We start from the raw sequence: 20,327 nt of genomic DNA, 5'->3' as shown, positions 1-20,327 counted from the left end.
AGTGAAGGCTGAGGTATGGCCATTCGTGTTGTGGACAGGGAAGAGGGGAGAATGCCCTCAGGCTTCCCATTCCTGAGATCAAGGATGAACGCCCCTGCCCCCCAACAAAAGCCCAGATCCCAGGTCTCCCTTTTCTCCCCAGAGGAATCTCTTGGACACCCCCAAAGAGATTCAAATTAGGGCAGCAGCCCAGAGCTCAGAGTAGAGGTCTCTACCCTAGGCCCTAGCATTGTAGAAGTAATACTTTGGTGTCCCCTTTGCTCCCCTCTACCCCCAAGTAGCCCACCAGGGACTGGTTTTCAGGATGAGGAGCCACTGGGAAATTCTGCCTCTTGTTCAGATCCAGTCCTTCTACTGAAGGCTCTAAGCCTCACGCTTCATCTCCACACCCAGAATAGGTGGAAGACACCTCAAGTGTCACCATGCCACGGCTTCCCTGCCACTGAGATGCCACTGTGGTTTCAGCAGGTCAAGGCAGCACAGGTGGCATATCTGGGGGGAGGGAGGAAGGACTCATGGCTTCAGGGTGAGACTATGAAGGCACTTGTACTTCCTCCAGAAAGCTAGCCTGCATCCCTGGCTATCCGCTGCACACATCACTACAAATCATTCATTAAACAAACATTTATTGAGTGCTTTCTATGTACCAGGCACCAAGCCAGGCGCTGTTGATACAAAAATTGAAGGACAGTCCTGCCCTCAAGGAGCTTACAGTCTAGTGAGGAGACAGACCAGTGCATAGGCAAGTAAGCCCAGAGTGATCTGCATGGTATGCTGGGGTGGGGTGGGAGAGGGGACATTCAAAGCTCCTTGGACAAAGTGAAATCTTAAATTGAGAACTAACAGAGAAGATGTGCAGGTGAACAGAAGAAAGCGGAATCCAAGTGGCATCTCTGGATATAGAAGGCTGGGACCCAGAGTGCAAGGTGGCAAGAGATTAGGCCAGAGAGGCGAGCAGAAAGCAGGATTCCACGAGTCTCAAAGCCATGCTAAGGGGTCAGGATTTTGTCCTGAAGGCAGTAGGAAGCCATGGAAGGTTGTAGGCCAGGAAATGACTTGATCAACTCTGCATTTTAGAAAGACAACTATGGCTGTGGGACAGAGAAGCAGGAGGAGGCTGTCACAATCATCTAGCTGAAAACTGATGATAGTGGGAGTGGTTCTACTCCAATGAAAAGATATTAAGAAGGCAAACTTGACAGTTTTTAGAAATTGGAAGTGGGGGGGGGGCAAAAAAGAGAAAGCAAGGGTAGAAAGCAGGCTTCTGGTCTGGCCCCAGAGTGACCTTGGGCGTGGCAGGTACCCAAAAGGCAGAGGACAGTAAAGTGCCATCTGGGCCATGGAAGTTGTTTGCGCGCCCCAAGGCGGCAGACCTGTGGTTCAGAAGCCTAGGGAGGATGCTGGCTGGAGGTCAACTCTCACTTTCTTGAGAGGTGATGGTAGAGCTGAAGCCGTCCGCATGGATGGGCTCCTCCTGAGAGCCCACGACAGGACCCTGAGAAATCCCACTGCGTGGGGCAAGTAGAAAAGCCACAGAGGTAGGAAGAGAACCCGCCACAGAAGCGCAAGTCACGAAGCTGGAGTGATCAGCCCTGTCAGAGGCTGCAGAGACCAAGTAAGATATGAAAGGGTTCACCGGATTTAGCACAGAGAGGTTACTGGCAACCCCCAGGAGAGCTCTGGCAGAGGAGCAAATAAATGGAGGGGCGAAGCCATGTTACTGGGTGAGGAACAGAGAAATGGACAGCAAGGAAGAGGGCCAGCTGCTGGCCCAGCAGTGAGGATGATGTTGGTCCTATGTCCTCACCTTGCCCCCCTGTCTGCATAGGATAAAAGGGCCTGGCAATCTCATTCCTACTGAGAGAAGACCAAAATGTGCTGCTCCTCCCAGGGAAAGGGGAAGGCCGGTATTGTTAGAACAGGAAATGCTAAAGCCAAGGAAATGAAGGGCGATGGTGGACTTGAGGCAGGATGTGGAGGAGAGATTTTCAAGCTCATGGGCCTTCCTGGGGGTTTACAGGTAGGTATTACATGTGTGTGGTCCATCTCTGCACCTGCTATCCTCGCTTTGAGGTATAAGACATGGCCAGTAATGGCTCTCGTGGAGACTTCATTCCAATATGTACTACTGAGTATTTGCAAGGCACTGTAGTTGGAGTGCAAGGTCAACAAATGCTGGTCTGTGCCTGGGACCTGGCCTGCCTTCTTAGAAGTCTGAGGTCATCTCCCCAGGAGCCAAGCACACACACAAAAAGGGCCAGTCCTGTGTGCTCTTAGAGTGACAAATGACTTCTCTCACTAGTCCCACTTCTTTAAAAACCAGGCTTGCCTGGAAGCCCAGTTTTACTTTCTCTTTGAGCCTGACACAGAATTCTGCCAGAGCCACTCCTTTTCTCCAGGGAAGACTTATAAATAGGGTGTTGTAGATGTTGCTCTGAAAATCTAACCCAGTCCCACACTGTCCCCTCTGCTCCCTCTGCCCCCAGCTTGACAGTCACGAGCCTTGGGGAAAGAAAAGATAGAAGAAAAGAGAGGGGCATAGGAAAGGCCGCCTCTATGCCACACACACCCCCGGCCAGGCTCAGCTCCTGATCTCTGGTCCCTTCCCACTAAGGGCCATAGAAACAGTCCCTTCAGAAAGGCAAGCCCCGATCCCAGAAAAGAAACCCCTGGAGCGGAACAGCCCATCTAGTCCAGGGCAGAAAGTCAGCAGGAAGAAAGGAAGATGAACTTTCAGGGTATTAAGGCAACAGTGCCACCTAAAAATCTTTATTCAAACAGCAATCAGACTTGGACAGAAATCACAGTTCAACAGTAAATCTATTTCTCTTGGAAGTGCCAAGCCATGGCCCCGCCCCATGGCCATCTGCCCAAAGAACAAATCACTATCTGCTCTCCAGCTTCGTGACCCCTGCCCTGCCTGCCCCGGCTCAGCTAGAACCTCCTGACCTAGCATGGAAGGGGTGGGGAGGGCCACAGGGAAGCTTCCACACAACCAGTTGGACCACGGCCTCTGGCTAACAGGCTCTGCAACCCTTCCTGGTGTTCTCTGAGGTCACAGCCTCTAGCAGCATCAGATCTGAGCCAAGCTGAGCATCCCAAGGAAGGTGGGGATGGGGGCTTCAGGGAGAGTTGAAGGAAGTCAGGCCAGGGCTGTGTGAAGGTTCCTTCCAGGATCACAGCCCCTACCCAGTACAGAGGCCCAGGGGCCTAACTCTCCTGATCTTGCCCCCCCCCCATGCCCTCCCAAGGGTCAGTATATCTTCTGACGACTGGGTAGAATGGCCTCTTTGATGAACGAGAAGACAACCAGGATCCCTAAGCGTTTGCCCCGCTTGCCTTTGGTGAAGTAATTGGAGACCACGTCATCTGTGGAGACATAGGCAGGGAGATGAGTGTGTGTCTGTGAAAGTGAGCACAGCTCACCCCACCTGAAGCCCAAGTGTCTCTATCACAGGGCTGGCCTCCAGCTCCCCCAGCTGACTCAGGCCTTGCTGGCATCCTCCCACCATGACCCCTCACAACCCTGCTTACCTCCTGTCTGTATGGTGGAGGGCAGGATGTTCTCCCCAGCCGATAGTGACACAAAGAACGCAAACGGGATTATCCACAGACAGAAAGTGAAATAGGCCAGGACCTGGCAACAAGAGACACTGAGCAGCGGGGGCCCCTGGAGGGGCCAAGGGCGGGCTGGGCATGGTCACCTTGTATCTTAGAGAGGTGGTCAAGAGTGCACAGAAGACCCCACACCTGATCTCGGAAGGGGGCCAGGGCCTGGGAAACGGAGACAGGACAACCTCAGACATGGAGAAAGTACAGTGGGGAAAGGTAGAGACTAATGATGCCTGAGTGTGGCCACAATCCCCAAATCTTGGTCACTAGGACAAATAACTCCTCTGAATTGAAGGAAACAGATGGAGAACAAAACCATGACTGACCCACACTCCCCAAAGAAGTGACCCTGATCTTCCCCAGGGGTCCAGACTGGAGTGGCAGAGTTGGAGAAATTCAGAAAGAAGGCCTTGGCAGGCCAGTGAGAGGAGCCTGTGAAGTCTGCAAAATACAAGGCCACTCCACTGACCCTGAGCACAGGGCGTCAGGCTGGGAGCCTGGGAGGCCCAAAGGACTCACTGGGGGAGAGCACTGTCCCCCCATCTCAGCTGATGGGGTCCTTGTTCCTCTTCCACACTGCTAAAATCATCTACACTGTTTTTTATTTTATTTTATTTTATTTATTTATTTATTTTTTTTTTTTTTTGTACTACACTAAGTTTTTTAAAATGTATGATTCCTAGTGGATCAAGTTTCAAATCATAGCCAGGTTCACAAAGCCAATCGTGCAAGCGCCCTCTATTCCTTCTGTCCCTGTAAGTAGTTTGATGTACTATACATTTCTTACCTCTGAGAAAGGATAATATTCCTCCGCAAAAAACTGAAATGCTAGGTAATGGTTCACCACCACTAGTCCTGTTGAGGGAATGAAGAGTCAGTTAATTCAGGGGAAATACACAAAGCTGAACTTCTAACCTTCAAAAGCCTCCTGGGAGTTGGAAGCCCTGAATTTCAGTCCTCACATTACACTGGACTAAGAGGATGGCTTCGGGCCAAGCGCACCACCCTTCAGGACTCACGTTTCCTGTCTGTTAAAATGGGAGTGTTAGCCCCACCTGCCTGATGCAGAGGGCATTTATGAGTGAAATTAGAAAGCAGGTAAGAAAATCCTTAGAACGTTATAAAAAAGACTTCAGTGTTCTATCCTCCGAGGCACTGTGACAGCGAACCTGGTTTTCGTGGCTGTGAGTCCTGAAGAGAGCCCTCCCATGGGTAGTGGGGGCAGGAAGTCATGGGTGTGTAGGTCATATGCTCCCAAGAGATTCTACTCCGAACTGGGCAGGAAGGAGAAGGACTCCTCAAATAAACACTCCTCAAGAAAACAAGGGCACAGTTTGCTAGACACTTTGGGGTGCAGTCTTAGGGTTCCTCAGAATTCTGGGGAGGGGGTCTTTTCTTATCGTGACCCAGGGTAAGGCCCACTGGTCTGAACCTCACACAATTCCTTAGTGTGCAGCCGAATTTATGGGGACAGGCTGCTCAGAGACAGGCGCCCCCCCCCCCCCCCCCGCCTGATCCCATGGTGAGGTGACAGGCAGGCACCAGGAAAAAGCATCCCCCATCCGGAACACCTCACTTCCACCTCGCCGACACCTGCCACGTCTCCCTGGCTGCTCCCCTCTAAGGCAGCGACCGCAGTGCCACCGTGCCCAAGCACCTTCCAGCACTAAGGAATACTGGAGGACAGGGCAGTGTCGTGTGCTCACAGAAGCAATCAGGAAAACTTGCTCAGGCATCTCGAGGGCAGGGCAGGGAAGCCTGCTGCTGGAGGGGGTTGGGGTGAAGGCCCACTTCCCCAAAAAAGATGCAAAAGGGGCCTCCAGGGAAGGTCTCCCCACACCAAACCCTGGAGAACAAATCCTTTGGCAAAATCACGCGAAGGCACACAGAGGAGACCAGGTCCAGCTTTAACACTGTGCCCTCCTCTTGGATAATTTTCTTCCCAGCTTCTCCCACAGCAATAGGACAGTAGCTCTGTGAAACCCTCGATTCCATCTGAGATCCTGACCAAAGGCTAGGATGGCCAGCAATGATTAAGGGGAGAAAAGGCAATCCTGGTAACCAAATACTTCCCAGCACCTTTTCTGTGAATATCTATAAATATCTCTAAGTACCTACCAGGTGCCAACTGAGTCTCCTAAACATTATCTTTGAACAGATGGAGAGACGAAGGCCCAGAAAGGGGAAATGACTCCCTAGGGTCAGAGGCTGGTGGCAGGGCAAAGCCAGAAGACCAGGGTCCTCCAGACACATTTGTCAATCCCAAGGCAGCTGTCTGGAGGGGGCCTACAGTGTCATGAGACTCCAGTCTTCCTCATGATGCGGGGCCAGAGGGCTGGCTGGGGAGCTGCCTGCCTGCCAGAGAAGGGCTTTGGGCTTTCCCTGGGTAAGTGGTTTCTTAGGAGTTCTAACTACTCAGCAAGCCTATCTCTTCCCTCTTGCCAAACCTTCTTCATACTTACCTCCCTGAGAAAACCCTCCCTGTCTGAGTATCCCACCCCCACTCCCACAGCTCAACCAAGTCAGGTGAGCCAAGGCGGGCTCTAGGCTCCTCACATGTGAAAACCCCATGTTCCCAATCAGCTTGGGCTCCTGGAGGACCTGAGTTGTTTGCCCCTTTTCTCCATAACCCCTACAGTGCCATGGACTGAGCTGGGTACATCCAACCACCTCAGCTGCCTCAACTCTGCCCCTCTCACCGCACGACAGGATGAAGTTAGGCGAGGTCGGCATGATGAAGGGGAAGGTCTGGAGGAGGCCAAAGTAGACGAGGTTGGTGAAGAGGCCCACGCCAATCATGCAGGTGGGGAAGCGCTCAAAAACGTAGAGGCCAATCAGCACAGCTGTGGAGAACTGAAACAACCAGAGGCACACAGTGCAGGAAGTCTCTTCCAGGCAGTCTTCCTGGATTCATTAACCCTTGGCCCACTTGAGCAATACTAGGTTCATGCTTCAATTTCACCCTGTTTTGGTCACAGGTCTGATCTCCCAACTAGCTCTCAGCTCCCAAAGGGTGGCACCTTTAAATGTCATTCTCAAAATGACTGACAACAACCCACAGTAAGAAAACGTTTATACTATGACCCTGACACATACACATACATATATGATCAAAGTTCAAATTTCAATTCTAGTCTTTTTTATTCCATTTTTTTATGCTGATCATGACCTAATGAACTAATAACACAACCCAATAATGAATTATATGTGAAGTTTGGAAATACTGTTCTGAAGGACTTATAGTTGTCAGTGCTTAACAAATGACAATTGGTTAAATCAAGGTCAAATTCCTATAACAACACCCATGAGCTGGACCTCTGTACCCAGAGCTGAGAGCCACCACTTGTCTCCACCATTAACTCCCTACCTCAGGCCAAGCCCAGTAGCTGCTGACACCTGGTGACCCGAGAGGCACGGACTCCTGTCCAAATGTGTTCCTACCCCTACCCCCAGCCTTTCCTGCAGCTGGCAGAAATCTATCCACCAGCAGTCACTCCTGTGGCCTTGACATCAATTGGAAAGAATTTTATCTTCAGAAAGAGAAGGCTTCCATGAGACCTGGGGAAGGCAGGGCCTGAGCCAGGGAAGGTATCTCCCCCTTAGGAAACATCACTTGATCCAATGAGAAAGGAGGCAATGAATAAGTACTCAGAACTGTCCTTAAGGTTACTCTCAGTTCTAAATGCTGTGAGCAGAGCAAGGGGCTAGAGACAGTGAAAGACAGCCAAGCAAAGGCAAAGCCATGGTCCTGTCAACAGAAAATGTGCATTCAGCTGTCACCTTAAGGAGCAGAGAATGGGGTCTGCAATAAAGCAATGCCACTTGGGGAAGGAAGCAAAGAAAGACCTGGACCCAGGAGAACAGACTCAGGGAACAAGATACAGTGCAGGGAGGCAGGGGTGGTGCCCTCAGGAAATAGTGAGGACAGAGGTCTCACCATCCATGCCACACTTTCCCCACTTCTTCCTTTTGAGGCACTGTAAAGAGTGAGGGTGGACCCTGGGGGAAGCAGCCACTTACCCAGATCATGTATTTTATGATCCTGCTGGTGGCCACTGTGTATTCTTCTATCAGTTCTGCCAGGTAGTAGAGTCCCGCGGCTGGGGGTGGGGGCAAGAAGAGGAGCAAGCAGAGAGAACATTAGCCAGGGTCACTCCCACAATCATGGTCATCCCTTTCTCTGCTGCTGGGTCTCCATCACCCCTCATGGACTCCTGAAGGCAAGGAACAAACCAAACCACCTATGTGTTGCCCTCCAAAGTCTGAAGAAGTAAAATTTTATAAGGGTAGCTAAAAAGAGATTTCATAAAAGTGAAAACCTGTATCTGGTGCCTCAGCACTCTGCTAACCTCTGACCCCATAAAGGGTAATTTCGTTCACTCATTCAATAAATATCTGTTGGGGACTTAATATGGGCGAGGTGCTGGGCTGAGTGCTGAGAATACAGTCAAGACAATGTCCCTTTTCTGACACAGCTGAGGATTGGGGTGGAGAAGGAGAATCAGACGATTCCAGTGTGACAGATGCTATTTTAAAAACAGCAGGGGCACTGCTGGATCATCAAACCCCACGCGGAGGGCTTCTAGGAGGAGGTGAGATCTCGGCGGAGAGCCACAGTAGGTAGGAACGAGCAGGACAGGGGAAGCGTGTCAAAGTCAGGGTAAGAAGTTCGAAGGGCCGCAGGCGAAAAGGCGGTGGTAGTGGTGGGGTAAAAGCTCGGCGCGGTCGGCTCCCGAGGGTGGGCGCGGCGGCGGTAGGCGGTGCGCCGGCGCCGGGAACCTGAGAGCCGCTCTCCGGCACTGCTGGAGCGGACTTTGTGACACCTGGAAGGAGCCGCGGTCAGGCTGGGCTGCTGGGGTCAGCAGGAGGGGCAAGATTAGGCGTGACAGGAAGGGGTATGCGAAGGCCGGAGCACCGGGCAGGGGTCTCGGGGTTGCTCCCGCGCCCTCGTTGTTGGACCCCCAGCGAGCACAGATGCCAAGGTGGGAACCCGCGCAGGCCGGGGTCGCGCACTCTCACCGACGGCCAGCGTGATGAAAGACACCTGGATGAAGAGCGACAGCCAGCTCAGCACGTACATGAACCACATGGCGCCCCCGCCCCGCCGGGCCGCGGACCGCCGGGACGGGCCTGCGCGCTCCGGCTCCGGCGACACGGAGCCGCCTCCACCGCTGCCGCGTCCCCGCCCCGCGGACAACCAGACCGCCGTGCGCCGTGGCCGAGAGGAGCCGGCCCGAGTGCCGCCCCAAGCTGGGTCTAGATTAGCGCCGCCTACCTGCGCGGAGGACCAACCGCTGCCGACCCGTGAGGCGCGTGCTGGCGGGTCGCCAGCTTCCCAGGGCTGCACCTAGGCCGGACACGGTCTGCGAGGCAACCCGGAGGAAGCGGGATGGTCCAGGGCAGCGATGATGCGGCGCCATCACAGGGGCTCGGAAGGCAACCTCCGACCCCTCCCTGTGCACTCGCGTGTCAGCCTGGAGAGGGATCCAGGGCAGGGGAGGACCTCCTGATCCCTCCCCAGAAACATCAGGCCAGAAACCTCCAAGTAGGTTTCTTTTCTTTTCTTTTTTATTTTCTGTTCTTTTCTTTTCTTTTCTTCCCTTTTCTTTTTTCTTTTCTTTTCCTTCCTTCCTTCCTTCCTTCCTTCCTTCCTTCCTTCCTTCCTTCCTTCCTTCCTTCCTTCCTTCCTTCCTTCCTTCCTTCCTTCCTTCCTTCCTTCCTTCCTTCCTTCCTTCCTTCCTTCCTTCCTTCCTTCCTTCCTAACTTCCTTCCCTCCTTCCCTTTTTCTTTTTAGAGAGGGAGAGAGACATTGAGAGAAAGAAAGACATCAACTTGTTGTTCTGCTTATTTATGACGTCATTGGTTGATTCTTTATGTTCCTTGATCCAGATGACACTTGAAGCAACTGAGCTACCTGGCCAGAGCCTCCAGGCAGGTTCTCTACAGGGCTTTCTCTTGTCCTGCAGGTAACAAGGACAGGACAATTGAGTGCCTAACGTGTATGAGGCACTGTGCTAAAGGCTAGGCAGTATGTTCATGATGAATATTGATTCAATGTAGATCATTTCATGGATGGAGAAGCTGGGGCCAAGGAAGGTTACCTTGGCTGAGGTTATACATCTGGGAAAGATGCACAGGCAGGAGTTGGTGCGTCTTTGATCAGTCATCCTCAAGCCTAACTCTCCTTCTGGCTGAGTTCCTATGGGGTACAGCCTGCACCTCTGTAGTGCCTACAATTTACCCAGTGCAGGGCATGCAAGGCACCCACTAGACACTGAATGCATTTACTACACCTCAGAATTACTGGCAGGGCACAAGGAGTAAGGCAACCCTTGTCAAGAAGTCCCCCATCTAGTGGTGGAGACAGGTATACAAAAATAGAGTATGTATAGCAAGAGCCTTGGCATGCTTCTCAATTCAGAATAATATTTTTCATGCATAAAAGTAAACACATTCCTCAAAAATTTAAACATAGAAATACCATATGATCCATCAATTTCTCTCCTAGGTGTATACCTACGAGTATTGAAAGGCAGGTACTCAAAGAGATATTTGTACACCAGTGTTCTTAACAGCATTATTCACAGTAGTCAAAAAGTTGAAACAACTCAAATATCCATCAACAAATGACTGCATAAGCAAAATGTGGCAAATAAATACAATGAAATTTTACTAAGCCTTAAAAAGACATGAAATTCTGACACCTGCTACAACATGGATGAATCTTGACAACATTTGTTGTAAAGTACCGTTCCGCTGGGTTTACATAGAGACACCAAGTCCAAATAAATTTTTGAGGGGTTTTATTAATAGGAGGAGATTTATTAATAAGCTGGCTGCATATGACAAACATAGGATATAGCTGACCCAAATCGTGCAGTGTCCAATATAGCTCTGAGGCTAGTTATATACACTGGATTACATACAGGGTAGGGGGAAAGGAAGAAGGAGGGGAGTTGTGACACAATCATTAATAAGCTTATAACATTTGTCTATAGGATTTATAAAAGACATTCTTACATATTAAAACTTATTATGCCTGACCAGGCAGTGGCACAGTGGATAGAGCATCAGACTGGGATGCAGAGGACCCAGTTTCGAGACCCCGAGGTCGCCAGGTCGCCAGCTTGAGCGCGGGCTCATCTGGTTTAAGCAAAGCTCACCAGCTTGGACCCAAGGTCGCTGGCTCAAGCAAGGGGTTACTCGGTCTGCTGTAGCCCCACGGTCAAGGCACATATGAGAAAGCAATCAATGAACAACTAATGTGTCGCAACACGCAACGAAAAACTAATGATTGATGCTTCTCATCTCTCCATTCCTGTCTGTCTGTCCCTGTCTATCCCTCTCTCTGACTCTCTGTAAAAAAAAAAAAAAAAAAAAAAAAAAAAAAAAACTTATAAGGTAACACAATAGCGAAAAATGTTGTTTTACATATTAAAAAACATTCCCAAATCTTTCAGTGTCTATTTGCCATCCCTTTGTCTAGAGCAGTGATGGGCAATCTTTTGAGCTTGGTATGTCAAAATTCGCCAAAAAAACGAGCATAACTCGGGTGGTGTGTCATTTAGAGAAAAAAAAAACATAATTTCGCGATATTTATAGTTTAAATAACAAAAATGTATAATTGTAATATATAACTGTATTTAATAAACCAAAAACTAATTATTTAACTTAACTGCTTAGTGACTTCTTTGTTCATCTGTCAGTCGGTTTCTTTTGTTGGTCTTGATATTATTTAACTTGTGTGCAGTGCCATGAACTAAGATAGGTGAGGGGGAGGGGGAATTCTTTAACTAACCTGCCTATTAGTGGTATTTTGTACACTTCAAGCCCAAGCAAGCGCTATTAACTTCATCTGTCAATCTATTTCTTTTGTTGGTTTTTATATTATTATTATTTATTTATTTATTTATTTTTACAGAGAGAGAGAGAGTCAGAATGAGGGATAGATAGGGATAGACAGACAGGAACGGAGAGAGATGAGAAACATCAATCATCAGTTTTTCGTTGCAACACCTTAGCTGTCCACTGATTGCTTTCCCATATGTGCCTTGACCATGTGGCTACAGCAGACCGAGAAACGCCTTGCTCGAGCCAGCGACCTTGGGTCCAAGCTGGTGAGTTTCGCTCAAATCAGATGAGCCCGCGTTCAAGCTGACGACTTCCAAGTCTCGAAACTGGGTCGTCCGCATCCCAATCTGACGCTCTATCCACTGCGCCACTGCCTGGTCAGGCAGTTTTGATATTATTTAACACTGACAATAAGGTCTCACAAAAGTACATAGAGGGAAAAATTGTGAGTAAAGCCATTGCTATATTTTTCAGGGTGCTAAAAGTGTCTGGTAATTGGTTCCAGGCACTCCAAATTTCCTGTTCGTAGTGGCACTCCTCTTGATTCTCCAAGCAGCACCTTTCCAGATTCTCAAGCTTTGACCTCAAGTTGACAAACACCTGAGCCCAGATGCTGTCTTGAAATTCTGCAAGTTGCATCTTATGTAAATTAAGATAGCTGCCACTATTTCTAATGGCGGGAAATGGCACCCATAGCACAGGCCCTCACCTCTCCCATCCTCTCCCTCACTTATCTCAGTAATGATGGTCAATTAGAAATCCACGACACCTCAGAACAGTAGATTGGATAATGGTTGCTGTGGTTATGTGGTTGCTGGTAATGGCGATCACAGGGCCCCCAGAGATGCGTACCCCGCGGCATTCGGCTGCAACCTGCTCCGCCTGCCGGAAATGAGGTCAAAGATCCCCTAACGGCCTAACCGGAAGTCCCAGAACTAGACGCTCTTGCCGGAGTTCTGTTGTTTTGGCCTACAGACCTCCGGCACAGAGTGTCTATACTACAGCAAATGTTTTATCCTCGGCTACTGCACCTGGCCATGCAGGAGCTGAGGATGAAACGTCCTTCTTGGCATGCAGCCCCATACTTCTCTCATGCGGTCGCGTGTGGCCACATGTCATCAAAAATGGCTACGCATGTCAGTGCTGACACGTGTGTCATAGGTTCGCCATCACGGGTCTAGAGGTACATACATCAATCACACGGTTTCAGGATGGAGAGGGGGCTTACATGATGTCAGAGAATAAGCGTTTGTAAATCGCCCATTAAGGAGAAAAAAAGGAGAGAGGAAAGGGTTTCTTAAATCCCTCTTCCCTTCCCCCGCACCTGGCTAACTGTTTACCATCTTCCTTACAGGTGTGGGAAGGGATGGGGTCCAAGTCTCCTTCCTCTTTTCACTCAAAACCAAGTACAAAAACCTCTCCGTTTACAATGTAACAGCCCTTCCTAAGCAGGAACGCGGTGGCCATCTTTAGCTGGTGTAAATCACACACAGTATAAAAATCATATTCACAAAATCTCTCTGAATGCTTGGCCTAAATTATAAAATGCCTTTTAAGCCTGACCAGGTGGTGGCACGGTGGTTAGAGTGTCAGACTGGGATGCGGAGGACCCAGGTTTGAGACCCCGTGGTCACCAGCTTAAGCGCGGCTGATCTGGTTTGAACAGAGCTCACCAGCTTGGACCCAAGGTTGCTGGCTCGAGCAAGGGGTTACTCGGTCTGCTGAAGGCCCACGGTCAAGGCACATATGAGAAAGCAATCAATGAACAACTAAGGTGTCCAAATGAAAAACTGATGATTGATGCTTCTCATCTCTCTCCATTCCTGTCTGTCTGTGCCTATCTATCCCTCTCTCTGACTCTCGCTGTCTCTGAAAAAAATAAATAAAATGCCTTTTAAGCTTCTGAGTAAAAAGGGGGTTTCTTCTCTCAGTATGTCCTTGTAAGCCAGGAAACTCCCATATTCCTCTCTCCTTTCTCCACAGGGAGGAGGGGGCAAGAAACCTGACTCTTCCTTCTAAAATATTAATATTAATTTTTTAATTCTCTGGTACCTTACCACACATTATGTGAAGTGAAATAAGGCAGACACAAATATTGTATGATTCCACTCATTTGAGGTATCTTGAGCAGTCAAATTCATAAGGTAGACAGGAAGGAAGAAATGAAAAGCATCAACTTGTAGCTGCAGCACTTTAGTCGTTCATTAATTCTTTCTCATATGTGCCTTGACTGGGGTGGGGGCACTCCAGCCCAGCCAGTGACCCCTTGCTCAAGCCAGCAGCCTTGGGCTCAAGCCAGCGACCTTGGGGTCATGTCTATGATCCCATGCTCAAGTTGGCAACACTGCGCTCAAGCTGGTGAACCCACACTCAAGCTGGACGAGCCTGCGCTCAAGTTGCAGAAGGTAAAATGGCAGTTGGTATAGGGAAGAGGGATATGAGGAGTCAGTGTTTAATGAGTCCAGAGTTTCAGCTTAGGAAGATGAAAAAGCTCTGGAGATGGGTGGTAGTGATGGTTACGAAACAGTGTGAATGTCCTTAATGCCACTGTACTGTACACTTAAAATGTTAAAATAGTAAATTTTATGTATAGTTTATTGTTGGGCAGATAAAATGTATTATGCTCACTTTGTTAAAGATGGTGCTGCCCACGTGAAGGCCATTGCCCAGGTGATATTAATGTTTGTCTCTGTGGACTGTGGGCAGGCAGAATCCTTGTAGCCTGGGGCTTGGTTTGGGGATTAAGCCTTTCCCACCCTTTTTGATGTGGGGTGGTACAATCCCATCATGCCCCAGATAAGTGACTTTGTATTAGAGACTTCCCTATTTTGTATATTGGATTAAAGTTTTGGATTTCTACACTATAAAATAGGGGCAGAATGGGAGCTTGCTCTCTTGGTTCCTGAGATTAGCATTAGAGAGCAGAGAGGAGAGCAGAGAAAGGCCACGTGGAGGAGGCCAGGAGAAGCAGCCAAGATGGTGGAGTGTTGAGTGAGAAGTCAGTTTGTGCAGAGTTTGTGGAGAGAGAAGGAAGGAGATGGGGAACAGAGGTGAATAAGACTGGTGAGCTAGAAATCTTTGATTCTAGGAAACTCGGATAAGTCAGTAGCTTTGTGAGCACTGAATGTGAGTGGGTTTTGGAGCTCAGTGTGTGTTTTTTGCTTGCCCACCGGGTGCGAGCTAGGATTAAAAATAATGGCCCACCAGTTTTTGGCTCCGTTGTTTCTTTATCGACTGTCCAAATCCAATGCAAACCTGCATGGGCCAGGCTGCTGTGATGGTAGTGGCCATGGCTTCTGGCTTTACATTTATCATGATTAAAAATACACAAGATAGCCTGACCAGGTGGTGGCACAGTGGATAGAGTGTGGACCTGGGATGCTGAGGACCCAGGATCGAAACCTGAGGTCGCCGACTTGAGCGCAGGCTCATCCAGCTTGAGTGTGGTTTTACCAGTTTGAGCGCAGTGTTGCCAACTTAAGCGTGGGATCATAAACATGACCCCAAGGTCGCTGGCTTGAGCCCAAGGCTGCTGGCTTGAGCAAGGGGTCACTGGCTGGGCTGGAGTGCCCCCACCCCAGTCAAGGCACATATGAGAAAGAATTAATGAACGACTAAAGTGCTGCAACCACAAGTTGATGCTTTTCATTTCTTCCTTCCTGTCTGTCTCTCATCTCTCTTTCTCAAAAAAAAAAAAAAAAAAAAATACATAAGATAAAGCAAAGAAATTTGTTGGTCAAATAAGTTTTTAAATACGATATATGTTTGCCCGCTTATAGTTTGCATTGGGTGTGAGGGACAGGCTGTAAATAGGCAGGGTGGTTATAGCCTAAGGCTTAGTTTTAAGACTAAGCTTTTCCCCACACCCTTGATTGATTGCATGATTGTTGGGCAGATGAAATGTATTATGCTCACTTTGTTAAAGATAACACGAGGAGGCCTTCGCCCAGGTGATATTAATGTGTGTTGGGGTGGGCTAAAGGCAGGCGGAATCCTTGTAGCCTGGGGCTTGGTTTTGGGATTAAGCCTTTCCTACCCTTTTTGATGTAGGGCGGTACAATCCTATCATGCCTCAGAGGGTGACTTTGTATTAGAGACTTCCCTATTATGTATATTGGATTAAGGGTTTGGATTTCTACACTATAAAATGGAGGCAGAACGGGACTTGGCTCTTGTTTCCTGAGGTTAGCATGAGAGAGCGGAGAGAGTAGAGCCAGCAGCTAAAGGAGGCCACGTGGAGGAGGCCAGGAGAAGCAGCCAAGATGGCGGAGTGCTGAGTGAGATGGGGAACTGAGGAGAAGAAGGCTGGTGAGCTAGAAACCTTTGATTCTAGGAAACTCGGATAAGTCAGTGGCTTTGTGAGCACTGAGTGTGACTGGGTTTTGGAGCCCAGTGTGTATTTTTACTTGCCCGCTGGGTGCAAGATAGGATTAAAGGCTATGGCCCACCAGTTTTTGGCTCCATGGTTTCTTTACCGACTGTCCGAATCCAATGCGAACCTGCATGGGCTGGGCGGCTGTGATAGTGGCCCCGGCCCTGCCTGCTGGCTTTACATTTGGCGTAGTCTGTGGCAGGATTCGATACAGATCGGCAAGGAGCCTTTGAGTGGTGGAGTAGAGGACTGGCTAGTTTTAGGGTTCCCCATGGCTGTCCTTTTGGGGATTGTAGGCTGGCTGACTTTTACAGCCATGCGTGAGGAAACCAAGAGCTCTGTGAAAGAGGCTGCCTGGGACCTGCAAACCGAGCAGCAGAAGGAGTTGGAGCAAACGCAGGAGAAACCGATGCTGACCCTGGAGCTGGAGGAAATGCTGGAGGCGGAGGCCAACCAGGTGTTCGAGATTCGCCTGGAAATGGAGCAAACGCTGGAGGAGGATTCAGAGGTTCGTGAGTTGCAGCTTGCCCTGGATGTTGCGGAGAGCCAGCAGCGGCAGGAGGCCAGGGCTGAGGCTGAGGCTGAGGCTGAAGCTGAGGCCGGGCCCGGAGCTGCAAGGTCTGCGGAACAGAAGGCGGCGGCAGACGGAGGCTCGAGCCCGGCAGCCGGAGCTGGTGTTTTCAGTCCCTCTTTGGAGGATGAGGAGAATCGGACTGGAGTTGCAATCCGCAGTCTCCAGAAGATGAGAGCCCAGCTGGAAGGAGCACCTACTACAGCCCTGGTAGGTCTGCAATCTTGGGGACATAGGACGAACGTTATCATGCTCTCCAGAGCCAAGATGGAAATGCTGACTGCCATTGCCATGTGCCCCTCTTTGGGACAGTGTAAGACCTGCCAGGACGGCAGGAATGAGGGGGGTGGCTGATGCCCCATGTGTGTGGACTGATTTCCTGGACTACGACCGGAGTGGGCATTGGCTCCTTTGTTGGATGGACTTACAGATTATGGATTTTGGACAATGTGAAATACCCTGATGGGGGTGGGGGGTGGCTTTGCTGAAAGCACTCCCCCACCCCGGGAAGCTTTTCCGATGGCTAGAAGGAAGGCCGAGGACATTTTGCGCTTTGGGCTAAGTGCTCAGAGACTGGTGAAGTGTACCTTTGTAATTGTTGAAACTGTATGATTTCTGCTGTTGTAATTTGTGTAATGTTCTAATTTCCTTGCACAGGGATGCTGGTGGTATAGATTGTGGGTAGTAACGTGAGCATAGGGGTGGATTGTTGGGCAGATAAAATGTATTATGCTCACTTTGTTAAAGATAACACGAGGAGGCCGTTGCCCAGGTGATATTAATGTGTGTTGGGGTGGGCTAAAGGCAGGCGGAATCCTTGTAGCCTGGGGCTTGGTTTTGGGATTAAGCCTTTCCTACCCTTTTTGATGTAGGGCGGTACAATCCTATCATGCCTCAGAGGGTGACTTTGTATTAGAGACTTCCCTATTATGTATATTGGATTAAGGGTTTGGATTTCTACACTATAAAATGGAGGCAGAACGGGACTTGGCTCTTGTTTCCTGAGGTTAGCATGAGAGAGCGGAGAGAGTAGAGCCAGCAGCTAAAGGAGGCCACGTGGAGGAGGCCAGGAGAAGCAGCCAAGATGGCGGAGTGCTGAGTGAGATGGGGAACTGAGGAGAAGAAGGCTGGTGAGCTAGAAACCTTTGATTCTAGGAAACTCGGATAAGTCAGTGGCTTTGTGAGCACTGAGTGTGACTGGGTTTTGGAGCCCAGTGTGTATTTTTACTTGCCCGCCGGGTGCAAGCTAGATTAAAGGCTATGGCCCACCAGTTTTTGGCTCCATGGTTTCTTTACCGACTGTCCGAATCCAATGCGAACCTGCATGGGCTGGGCGGCTGTGATGGCGGCCCTGATAGCCCTGGCTTCTGGCTTTACAATGATGTAGAGTGGTGCACTCTCATGAGGAATCCCAATATGCCTCAGATAACTGACTTTGTATCAGAGACTTCCTTGTTTGTATATTGGATTAAAGGTTTGGATTTCTACACTATAAAGTGGGGCAGACTGGGAGCTTGCTCACTCTTGGTTCCTGAGATTAGCATTAGAGCAGAGAGCAGAGAGGAGAGCAGAAAAAGGTCACATAGAGAAGACCAGGAGAAGCAGCCAAGATGGTGGAGTGCTGAGTGAGGAGCCAGTATGTGCAGAGCGTGTGCAGGGAGAAGGAAGGAGATGGGGAACAGAGGTGAATAAGGCTAGTGAGCTAGAAACCTTTGATTCTAGGAAACTCGGATAAGTCAGTAGCTTTGTGAGCACTGAATGAGTGGGTTTTGGAGCCCAGTGTGTGTTTTTACTTGCTTGCCGGGTGCAAGCTAATATTAAAGATGGCCCACCAGTTCATGGCTCCGTTGTTTCATTACTGTCTGTTCGAATTAAATGTGAACCTGCATGGGCCAGGCAGCTGTGATGGTGGCCGTGGCAATGGGCTTTACAGAAACCAAGCTACAGAGAGGTTCAATATTTTTCTAAGGTTACACAGGTAATACCTGGAGGAACCAGGATTTGAATCTAGGAAATCTGGTTCCAGAGCCACATAGTTTCCTCTGGTCTCTTAAAGCCACCTGCCTTTTTTTTTTTTTTTTAGAGACAGAGAGAGAGTCAGAAAGGGATAGACAGGGACAGACAGACAGGAATAGAGAGATGAGAAGCATCAATCATCAGTTTTTTGTTGCCTGTTGTGACATCTTAGTTGTTTATTAATTGCTCTCTCATATGTGCCTTGACCGTGGGCCTTCAGCAGACCAAGTAACTCCCTGCTCAAGCCAGCGACCCCAGGTCCAAGCTGGTGAGCCTTTGCTCAAACCAGATGAACCTGTGCTCAAGCTGGCGAGCTCAGGGTCTCGAACCTGGGTCCTCCGCAACCCAGTCCGATGCTCTATCCACTGCGCCACCACGTGGTCAGGCAAAGCCACCTGCCTTTGCTGTCAGGGTAATTCTGCCTGCCTAGTCATCACAGGCCATTTAACCAGTGGGCTGGGTCCTGCTTTATTTCCCTAAGCCTAGGAACTGCTTGGTTCCTGGCTCTTCTCTTCCCCCTCCACCTTCATCTTTATAGGAGCTAACGAGTATACCTTAGCATTCTGCCTTTGGCCACCTCTGGTCACCTCTGGTCCCCTCCAGCATCTTCACTCATTCATCTTACACTCTCAGAGACTTATACCTTCACTGTGACTAAAGCAAGGACAGATACTTAGTTGGTTCTGTGGTCCCAGTGGCCCAAGTGGCTGGGGACTGTGAAACCTTAGGCCAGGGGTCTCAAACTCAACTCAGCATGTGGGCCGCAGAGCAAGATCACAGCCGTTCGGCGGGCCGCACTAGGTCTACAAAAGGCAACTGTTATGCAACACTTTTCTCACTGCAGTTGAAAACAAAAAAAAATCAGTACAACAAGCACAATCGTACATGCAGTTTACTCAGTGTCACAAAATGACCAGAAACTGTAGTTCGCATCACAACTGCTGTTAACTAAGCTAATATCTAGCTAGGATGCTAGAGAAATGAAAAATACAAGTAGGCCCCTAGGCTTACTTAATTTTATCCAAAATATTTTGAACTTCGTGGATTAGTCTGCGGGCTGCACAAAATGCGGCCTGCAGGCCGCGAGTTTGAGACCCCTGCCTTAGGGGCTGAGAAGTTTGGAGAAGTGTGGATGAAGAGACTGGAGAGTGCAGGAGAAGACAGCTAAGTTCTCTAGGCCAGTGTTTTTCAACCAGTGTGCCGCAGCACACTAGTGTGCTGTGAGACATGGTCAGGTGTGCCGTGGGGAAATTAAACATGGGTCCCCAAACTACAGCCCGCGTGCCGGATATGGCCCATGGAGGCTATTTATCCGGCCTGCCGCCAGCCACCTCCATCCGAACACAAACATTCCCCTCACAATCCCTCCAGCTATCAGCGACAGGAAGAGTGGAGGCACAGGGAACGCTCTTTGACCAATTACCTTCTAGGATTCATCCCGACCACTAGCGATGAACCAATAGTAGGCCGCCTCTCATCCACACCCAGGAAGGTCCCCTCTAGGGCTGCTGCGCACTTGTCATTGTGTGGCCTCAGCGAGTAGTTGAAGCTGCTACTCCTCCCCATGGTCCCGATTTCTAATCCTGGTCAGGACTGGAGGTAAATGTTGCCACCATTAGATGAAGCCTCAGCCTCAGCTGGTTATGTCTATCCTGATGGTGTATATAGATATTTGACCTTTTTCTTTTTAAAAGAGGCCCCTGCAGAGGGTGATATACAATGCACCACAATGCATCACAATCTTATCTAACTTTAAAGCTAAAGTTTGCTGATCTTCCTTTGGACAGTTTTTGGTTCTGTTGCCAAGGAGTTCACCATTCTGGCCAACAAAGCTATTTTGACATTGCTCCCATTTTCAACCACATATCTATGTGAGCTGAGCTTCTCAAGCTGACTGCAATAAAA

At 49.5% G+C, this 20,327-nt stretch overlaps 1 protein-coding gene across 1 annotated transcript; it reads right to left on the bottom strand.

The window, feature by feature from the left end:
- Positions 1 to 609: 609 nt before the first annotated feature.
- On the bottom strand, positions 610 to 8,818 carry TEX261 (testis expressed 261). Its single transcript, XM_066378013.1, has 6 exons — positions 8,632 to 8,818; positions 7,633 to 7,712; positions 6,312 to 6,465; positions 4,400 to 4,467; positions 3,535 to 3,637; positions 610 to 3,369 (listed from the first exon to the last, which is right to left on the bottom strand). Exons 1-6 carry the CDS (start codon positions 8,699 to 8,701, stop codon positions 3,254 to 3,256), a joined length of 591 nt encoding a protein of 196 aa, XP_066234110.1. The 5' UTR covers positions 8,702 to 8,818; the 3' UTR covers positions 610 to 3,253.
- Between the last annotated feature and the right edge of the window lie 11,509 nt (positions 8,819 to 20,327).

The sequence above is a fragment of the Saccopteryx leptura genome, chromosome 3, assembly GCF_036850995.1.
Source record: "Saccopteryx leptura isolate mSacLep1 chromosome 3, mSacLep1_pri_phased_curated, whole genome shotgun sequence".
NCBI lineage: Eukaryota > Metazoa > Chordata > Mammalia > Chiroptera > Emballonuridae > Saccopteryx > Saccopteryx leptura.
Note: the sequence above shows the minus strand (reverse complement) of the source record. Positions and strands in the feature narration are given on the sequence as shown.